Here is a 16,230-nt window from a genome sequence, read left to right as displayed (position 1 = left end):
GCCACGTATAAAATATGATATTTTTAATACTCATTCATTCTCTCTAATTAATCTTAATCATTTAAAACAGTTAAAATTCTAATGTAAAAAGACAGTTAAAATTCGTAGTGCAAAATGATATTTAAAAAATGATATATTTTTTAATTTATATATTATTTATAATATTAATTTTAAATATATTTATTTAAAATATAAAATTTGTCTTCCCTTTTACTTATCCTCCAAAAATTCCCTTAAAAAACCCTCTCGATCACATTATGTGACTAAGGCTTTTTGGGTTACACTTCAATATTCTTTGGAAGGGCTTAGCATTGGGCCATTACTTTTTGGGTCACTTGTCGCCTTTTAAGTTAAGTTATTCTCAATCTTTGGAACAAAAGTCTATATAATGATGAATCGTTGACCAAAACAAAATGTTGAGTTGAGTTGAGTACTGGCAATAAAAATAAAAATAAAATTATGTTGAATCAATTTAATCGAGGAGTAAAATGTTGTTCACCAGTTTTGTTTTTTGTTTTTTTTTTTCATTTTTTCTTTTTACACTGTATTAATAACTTTTGTAAGTTTTTACAAATACCTTTAAGTAAAATCTGAAAAAAATACAAAAGTTCCGAGTGCCTTTTTTTATCTCTCTTTGAAAAAAAATTGAGTCTATTTTTTCATAAGTAAATTATTAATTTATTCTTTACTATTTTTAGAATTCATCAAAATAGTCCCTAAATTAAGTAAAATATTATTTTAGTCTCAACATATGTAACAACAGTCGCTTATTTTAGTATTTTTTTATTTTGAAAATTCAACAAATAATTCATAATCTAAACAAAATTTTATTTTATTATTCAATACATGTAATAATCAATTGTTTTAATTCTTAATATATACAATAATCAATATTTTAGTTTATGTTATTACTTAGACGTTATTATTCTAACGAACTAAAATTGATTTTGTAATGCAAAGCAAACACGCCGTGAAAATATTTAAGCTAAAGAAAAACAAAATCTCAAGTAGTTGTCAAAATGCACAGGCAAAGATGAAACGCTGAAATCTGAATGCTTTTATGATCACAAATCAGTAAACATAAGATGCCCCCCTTTATTGGTTCAAATTATGCAGAAGCTTTTTAAGCGTCAAAACGTGCGTCTTTGACCCTTCATTCTTACTTCTTCTTAACTACAATTTCGCATTCAATTTTATCTGAAAATTCCCTCTCACATCGTAAGTCACATGTATGTGTAAAAAGAAAAGAACAATAGAAGGACAAATTTCTCCACAAAAGAATGCAACGTTCATTGACTTGAATCCCAAGTCTTCCCTCAACATTCCACACGTTTAATGCCCGTAGCTTTGGAGCACTTCTCTCTCTCTCTCTCAACACTGTTGTATCCTACATTTTTATTTGAAACTGATGATACCCATGTCAAACTTTAGCTCCATATTCCAGAATAAGAACTAACATATCAAAAAGAAAAGAACTTGGAGCTACCCAGAATTATTCAGCGATGGAAAATATATCCTTAAGTTGACTGCTATTTCTATTGGTCAATTTGATTCTGAGCTTGAAGGGTACAATGGAGATAAATAGTATTAAGAGGGATTCAAGTGTGTGCGCGTGATTATGAAGGTCGTGGAGCAGTTGAAGAGGCTGATGAGAGTGATGTTTTCATCTATCAAATGTTTGTTTCTTCTCTGGCCTATTTTGGTTCTAGAAGTTTCTGGCAATCCAGAAGGTGAGTGGTGCCCGTTAGTGTTGAAGTTTTAACAACTGCATAAATATCTGATCCCATTGAGGGTGTGCTTTTTCTAATGTGTAGGGTCACTATAATACTCAATTATGCCTTTTTATTTTATTTTACCTATTTGTTCTTTTTGTTGCCTTTCAGCTGTGGCTCATATCTTTGAATAACTTGTAAAACCGTCGGAGACTTTCGAAATATCTCACCCAATTCTCTGCCTGTAATAGTTTTTGTTTATAGAATATTATCTTATCAGAGACTTGAAGATTTTAGCAGTATCCATGATGTGCTTGTGCTCTGTATGATTAGCTTCAATGTTTGTAACTCTAAGATGAAAAGTGTTTAATTTTGTGCTCTAGGATTTACTAGAGTAAGTTGAGCTTCATGTTTTTACTTCTTGTACTTCACACAATTGCATTAGAACAACATAAACGCTGATGTTTGTTTATTTTTTACTCCTGTCGATTTCATATGTTGAGGATGCTGGCAATTGCCCCTGAATATTGCTTCTATGACAGGTGATGCTCTGAGTGCATTTAAGAACAGTGTGGTTGATCCTTTAAGTGTTCTTCAAAGCTGGGATTCTTCCCTCGTCAATCCTTGCACATGGTTTCATGTTACTTGCAACAGTGACAATAGCGTGACCCGTGTGTAAGATATTTATGTCATTTTTACATGTACTTTTATGAAAGTTCGTGCATATAAGGAAAAACTCATGTTTGTTTGGCTAGTGATCTTGGAAATGCAAACCTTTCGGGTCAACTTGTTGAACAGCTTGGTCAGCTCCCAAATTTGCAATACTTGTAAGTTATGAAACAGATATGATATAGTTGGGGAAATTTTCATCTTTTTTTACCTGAGCAGATTTTGCTTACTGTTTCTTGAGTGACCATACAACAAAATTATGACTACCATTTGTTTGGGGGTGGGGGGGGGGGGGGGGGGAGGGTGTTAAGAACCATATTTACATAATTTTTGTTCTGTTGTTGAACAACATTTTCCATAAAAAGAAATACCTGCTGCATACACGATTCTCAAAATGGTTTGAAATAACAATGAACTTTGAAGATATGGGGGCATTGCAAAATGTAGTTAAACCATGGGCTAGTGTGCTTGCTTTTTGTAAAACAGGTAAACAAGGCAATATATTTGACAAATCACCGTAATTCATTGACTTAGCTCTTATTGATGCTGCTGTACATTAACATAACTTGACATTAGCCGGTTGTTAGGAATAACTGTATAAATTGCTGAAAGAAAAGGTGACATATTGAATACATGCGATCTATATATATTTTTGTAGTTCAATTTTTAGCATCCCAAGTTTGATTTGGTTTTAACTTTTAACCCATTATAGCATTGTGCAAATGACTTCTACCATTTTTAGTTATTCATTGGACTTATATCCCTGCTCAAATATGAAACCATTGTTCTTTTCAATGACAGGGAACTTTATAGTAATAACATAACTGGGACAATCCCAGATGAGCTTGGAAATTTGACAAAATTGGTGAGCTTGGATCTTTACTTGAACAACATAACTGGTCCCATTCCAGACAAGTTGGCCAACCTTAAAAGTCTACGTTTCTTGTATGACATCCTTTCCTTTATCTAATATCTTCAATCCGCAAAAGTTATTTAAATTAATTTAAATTTTGTGTCTTCATTTACTTTTTTTGGCATTCATAAGTTTTGCTTTCCCACAAAAAATGGTGGCAGATTATGCACCCATAATATGCCCAAGTTTCAATGCATCTTGAAATATCCTTTTAAAACTTGCCCAAGAGAAGTACCATCCTACTTAAGCACATGAAATAGATGCTAATATAAGTTACCAGCAAGTTATTATAGCACGCATACCCACCACACTTGCTACTTGATGATTGTTTGCTGTCACATCCTGTTACTCCTTTGTCAATAGTTGGTTATTTACTAAATGGGGTTCTGCCCCCTGAACTAGGCGTCTCAACAATAACAGCTTGACGGGAAACATTCCTGTGAGGTTGACCACTGTTAATTCACTGCAAGTCCTGTGAGTTTTACTACTATATTTACTTTTTTCATGAACAACTGCAAATGTACATACTTTGCTACATTATTTTTATGTGTAACCTGACACTGTTGGTCATTGTGGAATTTAGTGATTTATCGAACAACAACTTGACAGGAAATGTCCCAGTCAATGGTTCTTTTTCAATGTTTACTCCTATCAGGTTGGTAAAAATGAAATTGTTTTTTTCTTTATGATAATAACCTTGGGAGAAATGCACTACAACAGCTAGCCAACAGCCATTGTTGTGCAAGAGCCTGATATAAACCCCACCTCAGATATCCATACTTTTGACGTGGGGCTCAAGTCCCATTCCAATTATGTCATGATTCCTGATATGCATTACCATTATCATTGAGGAACGAGATATGAAATTTTTGCTAACCCCTGTATTCCTCTTAACAGTTTTAACAATAATCCTCACTTGAATAAAACCAGTCCAGCTTCACCGTCTACTCCACAATCACAACCAGCTTCAGGTTTGTTGATATTTGTTTTGTTGTTGGTAACAAATTTAAATTTTCAAAGAATAACCCGACCTAAAAGCATAAGATAAAAATACAACTCTTAAAATGACTTTTCATGAGAAAGTGCACTAGGCTTGAAGCATGGACAGAATATAAGGTTATAACTAAAATTGAAAGCATATCAAGTTTGTTAAGAAATTGTAAGACTGGGGGCAACAGTCAAACTCTACACCACTAGGCCAATTAGAATTTGATGTCATGTAATTTAAACTAAGATAAGGAAAAGGTTCAATAATGGTGTTGTAAAACTCAAAATTAATAATATGCAGAAGGTTTTCAATTTTGGTGGTACTTTACTTTTGTTACTTTCACACAAGCTGCATCCACTCCATTCCTTTCCTTACTACCAATCCTTCATCCTTTGCTTCCAAAGTCATGGAGAAATGAAGCTGATGATAATTGATAGGCTGCATTTTTTTTCCAAATGCTTATTCTGGAATTTTGGATGATTTCTGTGACTGGACCTTTTCATTCTTAAAAATTTAAATTTATTGAAAAGGGTGACTGATTGTTATCGAGAAATGTCATCTGATGATGGAGATACCTTAAGCATAGCTTCTTCTGCATGCTCAAATGAATAGTTTCTTGAGGTGAATGTCACTCATGCTAAAATTCAAGAAAGGGAGTTAATGATAATGTTGAACTTTTTTCTATTCTATTCAATGAGAAGCAGAGTTTTGCAAAAGAGTTATACTTTCCCGTCCAATTCTGTTTATCCTTGTAGGTAAAGGTAACAGCGCTACTGGAATCATTGCTGGAGGAGTTGCTGTGGGTGCAGCACTGATGTTTGCAACCCCTGCAATTGCACTTGCTTATTCGAGAAGAAGGAGACCACAGGATTATTTCTTTGATGTTGCAGGTTAGTTGATTAACAGAAAAGATGGTATATAAGACTGATTAATATATGATAGCCATAACTGATTTTCCTATATTTTTGTATGTCCTCCTCTGGCAGCTGAGGAGGATCCTGAAGTTCACCTTGGTCAGCTAAAAAAGTTTTCGCTGCGTGAACTGCAAGTTGCAACAGATAGCTTTAGTGGGAGAAACATTCTTGGTAGAGGTGGATTTGGCAAGGTTTATAAAGGACGCTTAACAGATGGTACTCTTGTAGCAGTAAAAAGACTTAAAGAGGAGCGCACTCAGGGTGGGGAGCTGCAATTTCAAACTGAAGTGGAAATGATCAGCATGGCTGTGCATCGAAATTTGCTTCGGCTACAAGGTTTTTGTATGACAACTACTGAACGTTTGCTTGTGTATCCTTTCATGGTTAATGGAAGTGTAGCATCGTGTTTACGAGGTACAATTATTTATATTGTTTTATTTAGTCTATTGAGAATGATTAATTTGATATGCATTCCTTTTATTACTATTTTAACTTAAAATTGTTTCTCAAGAAAAAAATAAATTTTCTCTCATACATCTATTTATGGTATTGTTGTAGAACGTCCAGACACACAACCACCACTTGCATGGCAAATACGAAGGCATATTGCACTAGGAGCTGCTAGAGGGCTTGCTTATTTGCATGATCATTGTGACCCAAAGATTATTCATCGTGACGTCAAAGCTGCTAATATATTATTGGATGGGGACTTTGAAGCAGTTGTTGGAGATTTTGGTTTAGCAAAGCTTATGGATTACAGAGATACTCATGTTACTACTGCTGTACGTGGCACAATTGGCCATATAGCACCAGAGTACCTCTCAACTGGAAAGTCTTCAGAGAAGACTGATGTTTTTGGATATGGTGTGATGCTTCTTGAACTTATAACTGGACAGAGGGCTTTTGATTTAGCACGACTTGCCAATGATGATGATGTCATGTTACTTGATTGGGTAAGTATTCTGTTTTATGTTTACCAAAAATATGCCATTAGTACTTCTTTCTCAATTTGCAATCATGTGTGTTTTTCTTAACATAGTATGGTTGAAGATATTGTTGAAGGAAATATTTTTGCACTAGATACGATTAATCCCAATTTCAGTTCTTTTAATTTCTTATGAAGGTGTAATCGATAACTTCATTACACGGTGAGTTCTTATTTGCTCTTGCCATGCATTCCTAGCTGAAGTTTGAAACCTCTTTTGTTTTATATTCTGGTTTAGTGTTGTTGTACAACTAACTAGCCTTTGCTATGAAAATAAAATACTAAGTTGATTTGGCTGTTCCTATTCTGTCCCAGATTATTGAATCTCATCTTCCTGGCTGTTGTTTAATTTGTTGTTGCATGAGCTATATACAGATATCAACACCAATGACTAATGATCATTGTTGGCAACTGATTATTTTGAGCTCAGGTGAAAGCACTTCTGAAAGACAAGAGGTTGGAGACACTGGTGGATGCAGATTTACAGGGAAATTATGATGAGGAAGAGGTACAAGAGGTAATCCAAGTGGCCTTGCTATGCACACAAAGCTCCCCTGTAGAAAGACCAAAGATGTCTGAGGTGGTGAGAATGCTAGAGGGTGATGGTTTGGCAGAAAAATGGGATCAATGGTGGCAGAAAGAGGAGATGATCCGCCAAAATTACAGCTCCTCCAATCACCACACTGCTCACTGGATATTAGACTCAGCTTCAAGTATCCCACCAGATGAACTGTCAGGTCCTAGATGATCTTCGAACTGAAAGACTTTTAGAATGATGAAACATTTTGCAAAGGAAGGGACACGTCTCACAAAGCTGCAAAATGACGGTTTAAATAGTGATTGATGAAACAACTGGTTAAAAGATCTCTCAGTCAAGGGTTCAATTTTACTTACTTCAATTAAGTTGGAGCAAACACTTTTGTTGATAACTAATATCATGAGGGATGAGATAAATTTTTGGTACAACAATTGTATTTCAATATTTGTAAAAAAATTATATTTCAATGTCTGCTTTTTTTTTATATCTATTTTTCATCTTCTTTTCTTTTGTCTCTCTTATTTTTGTATCTCGTCGTTTGTTACATTTCTTATTTTCTCTCACATTTTTTTTTCTTTTTCTTTCTCTCTTTTCTCAACCCATTTTACACTTCAAAATAAGGTGTGAAATAAACTTCTGTTATAGTAATTTTGACTTTTGAACTATAGTTGAATAGGTTAATTTTTTTTTTAAGATGATGTGATTAATAAATATAGATAATTAGATATAAATTTAATATTTTCATAACTCTTTTAGTTTGACAAAGAGAACTTTATTCTATTTTGAGTGTTGGATCAATCGGATCAATCTCCGAGTACAAATTGTGCATCTACTTTCATATAATGGGTTCGATCAATTTTAATTTTTTTAATTATAAAAAAATAAGTGTTGTGGTCTTACACATAGACAATACTTATATTTTATTGCTAAAAAAAATAAATGTCAATTATGTAAGAGTCGATATTTAAGGTGACGTGTCAAAAATTACTCAGACAGAAAATATATTTTGTAAATACACTATTTCAATAATTTTTTTATTTTTACCTTATTTTGGCAAAAAAAAAACCCTTAAAGATTACTGTTTTTTAAATTTGGCATTTAATAATTGTAATGGTATAATAAAAGAAGTATTTAAATTTAACGAATTAGAAAAACTCTTTATAATATTATTAAAATAATTCTCATAATTAAAATATTTTCATACGATATAGTTTTAATATATCTAAATATAATTATAAAAAAAAATAATGGTTTTCTTGCCGAGTAGTATTTGAGAGAGTAGTCCTAAGATCATAAGCCTGTTTGATCATGTTAAAGAATTCCCCATCAATCAATAATGATGATTTACCGATTACAGAGACATTGCACTGCTCAAATTAGTTTTGGAGCTAATACATGACAATACAGGTAAAGAATATAAATACTACAGGCAAGATGAATACCCTGTTTGCATTTAAAATTTGCTTTGGTATTGTACTTCCCAAACCACACGTAATAAAAGTAATAAAAGAAAGAAAGAATTTGAGAGCTGTAGCCAAAAGAATAACTTTCTTTTTTCTCCCAGAGTCCAGATATTTTTACTTGTGTCAATTTTATTCGAATTGGGTAACACCAATAAAAGGAATAGGTTTTATATAAAAATGAAATTTTATGTAAGTTTTATTAAATTTTATGTCCTTCCTCTCCTTTCCCCCTTATATTCTTCCCCCTCTTGCATTTTAACTTGTGATAAAAATTACAACCTTCGTCCTTTTCAGTTGTTTAAGGTAAATAGAGACTAAAGGTTGCTTTCACTGGATGATTTCAGTAATCCTGTTCATCAAGTAACCAAATGCTACAAAACGATAATATACTCAACATAATGTAAAAAAAGGAACCCGAACAACCTCAGATTTTGATGCAGTATGTTTGAATGATGTTCTTGCTTTGGATAGTTATAATTGTTTTTTTCTTCTTCTTTGTTCATGAGGGTAACTTGGAATGGTTACATCTTATGAATCATTTGCAAAGAAATCATTTACAATTTTGAAATCTTCCTAACATTGTGGCTTATATTAGCAACCATACCAGCCAACACAGACATACTCAGGAGTCATGACCTTAAGAGGACTTCATATCCCCCCAAAAACTAAATTTTAAGGGTTTGACAGCTAACTAGTTCAGCAGATCTACCACTCCTAGTTGCAAGAACCTTCCAAAATTCTCTCTGTGTTTCTGCTGAAGATTCAGCATCTTGACTGAATGAGTTAATTGGTGATGACAATATTGATTGGGAGAAAGCTAAATCAGAATGTTCATTTTGCATGTCAGCCTGCAACACTGTAATGTTGTGATTAGCATCTTTAGTTATTACATGAAGTTTTCCAACCAAACTAGCCAAAAGATAAGGAGATTCTGACTCAGTGAAATCATGAATGGGAACATCTCCTGCTGCAACTTTCCAAGTATCACCTTCATAATCATATACCTTGATCTTTGCACTGTCAAGAGAACTTGATGGATCAAGTGCATATAGATCATCATTGACAGTAACACTCAATTTTGTTCCAGCTTGCTTAGCTGGCCAGCCTTCACCCATGCCAATTGGCATTTCAACCCATGAATTCATATTAGGATCATAAACTTCACCCCCAACATCAACAAAAAATGGCCAACAATACAAACTTTGAGGAACAAATAACCTTCCCCGGTACGAAGCCATTCCTGTGGCAATAGGCTTGAGTATGTCAGCCAAAAAAGCAGTTGGCAGCACCTGAGCTTTTGCAAAAGGCATGCTAGGTAATTGGGACCACATGCCTGTATGAGGATCATATACTTCTGCAGATTGAAGAGGACTTAGTCCACCACGACACCTAGTAACCCCTCCAACAACATAAAGTTTGTTATTTAATATACCTGTCCTACAATAGGCCCTACCAACTGACATTGGACTCGCCTCAGTCCAATAGTTTTTAACAGGATCATACTGCCAAACAGATTTCATTGCCGAAGCTCGTGAAAATCCTCCCAGTGCATAGATGCAACCATCAACAGCTCCTACGGAGCAACCACAAAATGGCATCCGGTCAAGGAAATCTCTCCTCCCGAGCCAGCTCATTATGGCATCAACAATTCTGATACTTGAACCAATCATGCTCCACATTCGCAGGGGAAAGGCAACCAAACCTTTCTTTGTTTCATCTTCAAAGCCCACTTTCGGCATCGGTGGCAATCTTTGCCATCTTCTAGAAAGAGGGTCCAAGCCATACCATAAAAGCTTATCATCCTTGACCTTTGTTAATATGTAGAGCCACTCCTCCATGGTTCCAAGCTCTTTTCTCACACAAAATAGTTCTGAACTCTCAAGGGATGCCTTCCAAGCATGACAAACTAACCTCAGATTTAGATAATGAATTCGAGGAACTCTAGCGAGAATCTGTATTGATATCTCATCAGGAAGGGACGGAATCAGTCTTGAGGTGTCCTCACTATAGCTTGAGGACAACCTCTGTCTCTTGCAGGCTTCACCTTGCAAAACCTCATAGGGATCACTCCATCTGGTCCTGGTACTGTTCAGACTAAGTACATTTCCCATTAAAACCACTTCAAATGGAAACTAAAACCACGGACGCCAAACTGCCAAGATTAATCTGTTTCAGAACATCAGCATTATAAATCGTCAGTCAGTACATTCGAAGGAAATGCATTGATGAAGTAATGGATTTATCTCAAAGGAATAAACTTTTGACCAAACGATCGCATCCATTTCACAAGCATTTCCTTAAATAATCAATCAAAAGGCAAACAGAACACTAGAATAGATGCGTGGATAAAAGTTTTGAATACATACGAGACTAAAAGAGATAGACCACATCACAGAGAGAGAGAGAGAGAGAGAGAATGAGATTATGTACAGTTACACAATGAAGCTGAAACTATATCAACGAATGCTTAAAGATTAATTTAACATAGCTCAGTAGTTGTGATCAGAGTTTGAAATAGTCTTAGAGAGATTTTTGAAAAGGAAAAAGGAACTAACTTGGCTGTTTTGTATATGTTCAAGAAAATTAAGGGCTGAAGTTTCATGTCTGCCACATGGAAGACAACATGCATAGACAGAAGTGAATATATTCATAATAAGTAACCACTAATCACTAACCAGCAATGTCATTCTATTTCCAGAACAAAACCACCAAACAGTTTGTAATTGAAAAACCAAAATTCAAATTTAAGACATCAACCATTCAGACAAATTCAACATAAGAAAGAACACCAAAACTGTACCAGAAACAAGAATTCCGGAAATCCTACAGCAGAAGAAAGGGGCAAAAGCAAAAAATTGTTTTTTCGATAAACCCATTGAAAAGAAGGGGGAAGAATCACTCACAACAACTCATAGGAACCAAAGATAAATAATCAATTCAGCATACAGGCATCTTGTACTCCAGAGGGTCTCCCTCCAGAAAAGAAATCAAGCATTGAAACAAGTCACAAAACAAGACCACAATGCCAAACATTTATACACTAAAAAGCAAAACATATACACGTTAAAAGGTGTAAAAAATAGAAGACCCAGAAGTCAATTAAGTACCTCACTAGGGAACCACCAAGAAACTGAACGAAACACTATAAATTTTTGCTAAAGACATGTTTGGGACCTGAGAAGGGGGACAACTTCAAACTACCACGCGTAGTTGGGACACTGAAACTTGTTAGTTGGTTGTTTTGTGTGCATCCTCGCAACTACAAGTAAAGAATCCTATCCCCATTCATTTAAAGGCAACGCTTTAGGAGACGACCCACATCTTTCACACAGTTATCACTCCTTTGCAATAAAAATTTAACCAAAAAATCTGCTTTTAAATTGTTGATTTTTTTATTTAATGTATATTTAAGGAAACAAAATTATAATTAATTTTTTTTGTTAGAAACAATCTATTTAATGTGTGGTTAAATACATGTAACAAAAAAATATAGTGATCTTTTATTAAAATAAAATATTTATTAAATATCTTAATTTTTAATATATTTTTATTTTTTAACATGTGTGTGGTGTTCCTCACATTTCAAATTTAGGATTTGTTTGAATGAGATTTAAAATAATTTATAACTTTTGTAAGACATTTTTAATTTATTTTAATTTATTTTTTATATATTATTTTAAAAAAATATTAAACAAGCACTTAAAGAAACAAAGTATCTTCCTTGTATTAATAAAATAAGCCGATTAGGACTAGAACAATTGGTTTCGTGATCTGAGCAGGGAAAAATAATCGACATTCCACTTTATCACAGATACATGTTAATTTAATTTTCTTATTTGTTTTATTATATCTATAAACAACCCATCAATTTAAAAAAGTCAATTTTACTTCCACAATACTTTTTAAATATTTTTTTATAATTTAAGAGAAAGATAGAAAATAAAAAAGATACAGAAGTATAAGACAAGTAGTATAATAATGAAAAATGCATTTTAAAAAATTATATAAAAATAATAATACAAATTTAAAAATTCATTAGCACAAATAATCAATAAACCATTTAAAGGAAAAAATTAACAAGGTACTACCAACTATCACTTTCCTAAACAGTTTTGGTTGATAAACTTTGTATACCTGCTTGGCATACTTGTGTTTAAGCAAAAAAGATACTAGCATAAATTATGTGCTATGTGTAAACTCTAATCATGTAAAAATGGTTATTATAGAACTAGAATATTATTTAGAGTAATGTTATTCTCCTTAAAATTTTTATAATATTTTTTATATCACTTCATCATATTATTTATTTTTTATTTTTTATTTATTTTATCTCTCTTTGTTAATCATAAAAAGTGTGTAATCATTTAACAAAAATAATATTATTCTATTACTTAATCGTTTGTCCAAAGTTTACAAAATATTACTAACTAATGTTGTTGTTTTTCTGATTTTTCATCTCCTTAAGTTATTTTGATATTATTTTTTAACTAAACTTTTAATTTAATTCTTGAGATAATAAGCGTTAGACATTTTAATTGTAAAAATTTTAAAAATATTACGTTAGTCTCTTCTATTTTTGTTGAACATTTTAGTCCTAGACTTAGACATCATTAATAGACTTAACTAAATGATAACATATTACGTTAAATAACATATATGATTAATTACGTGACAAAAATGATATCATATATGGTATAATATACATTTTCATTTTATCTTAGTCATTGAGATCGTTATCCATCAAACATTTTAGTCATTAATAAATATTTTAGTCTATAGTTTTTAAAATTTTTTATCATACATCATTCTTCTTCTTCATTATTCATCATAAAAAAACTACCTTTGCCAACCACTTACTAATATTTAGTAGAGTTACATTAGAACTATAATAGTGTCACCACTTGTCAAGAATAAACAAACAATATAAATCACTTGAAATTTGAAAGGGGACCCTTCAAAAGCAAAAGTCCATGATTCATCAAAATTGCAAATGTATGCTTGTTGCTTAAAGTTTTTACTTCAACTTACTTTGTAGGGGCATCCATTGAATCAGGTAAACCAACGAACCCGTTAATGTAAACCGATTCAAACTGAAAAATGATCCAAACCAATATTTAACGGGTCCGATCCGATCTGATCCTAATCGATCAAATCCAACGTGGTTTGGTTCGATAACGAGTGACATTGTGCTAACTTGATCACCTGAACATATATCTAAATTAACTCGATGAATACTACTTGATAAATTTCAATATTTCTTTAATTAGCTACTATTTGCTAATTAAGTGTTTATATTATTGTAATGTGGTGAAGAGTCAAGAGTGGATGAAGAAATGAAGAATAAGTGTTTATGTTATTGTAGTGTTTGAATTATTTTGGCTTTAGAGATTCCTGACAATTATTTTGAATTTGATTTTTTTGTTTTGAATTGAGGTTTGTTTTGAATTTGTGTTGAAATGTTATGTAATTATGTTGAAATTATGTGTCAAGAATTATTTGAATAAAAAATGATATTTTTTTTATTTTTTATATGTTTTTTTATTTTATATTATTTAATCGGATAATCCAATGATCCAAACTGAACCAACTAGTTCGTGTTTGGTTCAAATTGATTTCGATTTTCAAATTTTTTTTTCTATAAATTCGAATCAAACCAAACTAATCAATTTTAATCCGTTCAGATTATTTTTTCTGCCAAACCTGAACCAAACCAACTTGTGGACACCCTTACTACTTTGTTCTCTTGAATCTCCATGAGCATGTAATTCTTTAAGGATATGTCCAAGAAAAGTAATGAATCTTGACCATATTCTTTAATCTAAGAAAAGTCACATCATTCTAAAATGGTATAGGTAACATGTAAGTGTGGAATGATTTTATCCTACTATCGCAATATGCAGTGACAATAACCACACCCTAGCATGAGTAAAGGAGGTACTCTTACAAGAAGATTTTAAGAACTTTATTTAGATTTATGCATCAATGATGTTTTAGATTTGGAGCTTGAAATTAAAAGTTTTTCTCAGGTTATGTTGCGAATCCTTTGAGAAAAGATTTTAGGAACTCTTAGCAAGGAAACATATAATAACATAAAATTCAAATAAGAGATTATTGAACTAATAATAAGAATAATAATTATTGTCAGATGGTAGTGACTTTGTCGCTAACAAAGAACACTGACAGTGACAAGCAATGATAATTTATAATGAAAAACAATGAAAAAGAAGAATTAATAAATAAAATATTTAAAAAATTAAGGACTAAAATATTTGTTGGTGATAATTTTAATGACTAAAATGTCTAGTATATAACATTTTTAAGGACTAAAATAAAATAAAAATATATATTATATTACATATAATGTTATTTTTATTACGTAAAGCCTGACATTTTAAAGATTTTATAAATTAAAATAATATTGTTTCAAGATTAAAAAAAGATTTAATCATTATTTTTTTTATAAAAAAAGTATCCAGTGAAGAAATTATTGAATCTTGATCACTTTTTATATATCTAAATAACAAAAATAAGTGACTTTTTTTAGTATTTTTTATTTTTTTATTTTTTAAAATTATCATTAATAATTTTGTATTTTTACTTTTTTTATTAATTAAAAAATTATCATTAGCGAATTTTAACTTTTTAATTTTTTTAAAAAATACTAGTAACAATTTTTTAAATTTTGTATTTTTTTAATCATTTAATCAGTACTTACACTAAAATTGATGATTTTTAAACATCATATTTCTGTACTTTTTAAAAAACATCGTAATTTGATATATATAATTTTAAATTTCTATATATAAAAAATAAACAGCTTTTATGTTTCTGCATTTAATTTAGCATTGCAGTTTCTCTGAAGGGGTGGAATTTACAAGTTACTGCTAAGGTTTTGGAAGAACTTATCGAAGGATAGATTGATTCCAGTGGTCCTACTATTAATTCTGCTGAAAGTACATGGGACAGATGAAAGGAAGCAATTAAAAGCTTTATCCATCACCACTGTTTATGCACTCAGCATTATGTACGGCTTTGCTGCACCTCATGATGTTCTTAATCATTGTGAATAATCTTTAGTGCAGCTTTTGAAAATTAGCATTTAATTTTATTAATGTATTATACTTTATAATTTTTAATAAAAATTATTATATATCTATTTTATTGTGTGCTTTATACACACCTTAAAAAGATTGTTAAAACTTTTTCGATCATTTACACGTTTGTGCACAGGCTTACAAAGAAGCCATTTAATTACTATACAAATTAACCTCTATAACATGATACCTAATGACACAACTTAGATTACAAACATACAATTGTGTAATGAATCAGTGATTAATGTACGAACTGAAGCATTTGAGGAGAACATTTGCTGTTACCAATATTATTATGAGGGAAAATTTTTGTGTAATGCAGAACTATAGTGATGAGACTTAAATAACAACTTAAGGTTATAATGACAAAAAAAAAATTGAAAATGAGTAATGCTGCATTCTTTTATTATATTTTTTTTAAAACTAATTATCCTAATGTTCTGTAAAATAATATATAATAAAAATATGAATACATTTAGTGCCTTCAAAACTTAAAATTCATTCAGTTCTTTTTTATTTAATAAATTAGAAAATTTATAAAAAATGTTTTTAGAAAATTTAAAATTATTCTTTTGAAATTTAATGAGGAGACATATCCATGTATGTTAGTAAATATTAGTCTGCTACTTGCTTTTCATCCTCGAAGATATTTTTACCTGCTGATATATATATATATATATATATATATATATATATATATATATACTTTTTTTTTATTTTTTTAAGTTTATAACTGTTGGATAAATAATATTATTAACAGAAATTAAACGTTTCTTCTTAAAAAAGTCTTTTATCCTACAATGATTTTTTTTTTCATAAATATTAATCATCCATCGGTTGCAGTTTGTGACATGCACCTATAGGCTTTTTTATGATTTTTTTAATTTTAAAATTACAAAAATATGAGTTTTTTTTTAATTAGAAGAATTAGAAAAATTTTAAAAATCATCAATG

At 31.2% G+C, this 16,230-nt stretch overlaps 2 protein-coding genes across 4 annotated transcripts; one reads left to right on the top strand and one right to left on the bottom strand.

Annotated features, from left to right (window-relative positions):
• Positions 1–1,455: 1,455 nt before the first annotated feature.
• On the top strand, positions 1,456–7,119 carry LOC113860180 (BRASSINOSTEROID INSENSITIVE 1-associated receptor kinase 1-like). 2 transcript variants are annotated; one of them, XM_027492857.1, is made up of 11 exons: positions 1,456–1,730; positions 2,255–2,387; positions 2,468–2,539; positions 3,183–3,326; positions 3,697–3,768; positions 3,878–3,949; positions 4,192–4,265; positions 5,044–5,172; positions 5,269–5,610; positions 5,755–6,149; positions 6,612–7,119. In XM_027492857.1, the coding sequence occupies exons 1-11, from the start codon at positions 1,619–1,621 to the stop codon at positions 6,927–6,929; spliced, it is 1,863 nt and encodes a 620-aa protein (XP_027348658.1). In that variant the 5' UTR covers positions 1,456–1,618; the 3' UTR covers positions 6,930–7,119. The 2 variants fall into 2 exon arrangements, with proteins under 2 accessions (XP_027348658.1, XP_027348657.1); XM_027492856.1 differs by having other exon boundaries at positions 5,038–5,172.
• A 1,391-nt stretch (positions 7,120–8,510) lies between these two features.
• Positions 8,511–11,445, bottom strand: LOC113858220 (F-box/kelch-repeat protein At1g22040-like). 2 transcript variants are annotated; one of them, XM_027490745.1, is made up of 2 exons: positions 11,290–11,445; positions 8,511–10,348 (listed from the first exon to the last, which is right to left on the bottom strand). In XM_027490745.1, the coding sequence occupies exon 2, from the start codon at positions 10,291–10,293 to the stop codon at positions 8,848–8,850; it is 1,446 nt and encodes a 481-aa protein (XP_027346546.1). In that variant the 5' UTR covers positions 10,294–10,348; positions 11,290–11,445; the 3' UTR covers positions 8,511–8,847. The 2 variants fall into 2 exon arrangements, with proteins under 2 accessions (XP_027346546.1, XP_027346547.1); XM_027490746.1 differs by having other exon boundaries at positions 8,637–10,348; positions 11,357–11,420.
• Positions 11,446–16,230: the final 4,785 nt, after the last annotated feature.

Source organism: Abrus precatorius, unplaced genomic scaffold (genome assembly GCF_003935025.1).
Source record: "Abrus precatorius isolate BTA unplaced genomic scaffold, Abrus_2018 Scaffold2, whole genome shotgun sequence".
Classification (NCBI taxonomy): domain Eukaryota; kingdom Viridiplantae; phylum Streptophyta; class Magnoliopsida; order Fabales; family Fabaceae; genus Abrus; species Abrus precatorius.
The sequence above is the reverse complement of the archived record's forward strand: the minus strand, read 5'-3'. Positions and strand labels throughout refer to the sequence as shown.

What these genes read in the sequence shown, in the direction of transcription:
- LOC113860180 (XM_027492856.1), top strand. Translation starts at nt 1,619, where the DNA reads ATGAAGGTCGTGGAGCAGTTGAAGAGGCTGATGAGAGTGATGTTTTCA. An exon ending in AGTTTCTGGCAATCCAGAAG is followed by an intron (nt 1,731 to 2,254) that starts GTGAGTGGTGCC and finishes CTTCTATGACAG; the next exon opens with GTGATGCTCTGAGTGCATTT. An exon ending in GTTAATTCACTGCAAGTCCT is followed by an intron (nt 3,769 to 3,877) that starts GTGAGTTTTACT and finishes TGTGGAATTTAG; the next exon opens with TGATTTATCGAACAACAACT.
- LOC113858220 (XM_027490745.1), bottom strand. Translation starts at nt 10,293, where the DNA reads ATGGGAAATGTACTTAGTCTGAACAGTACCAGGACCAGATGGAGTGAT.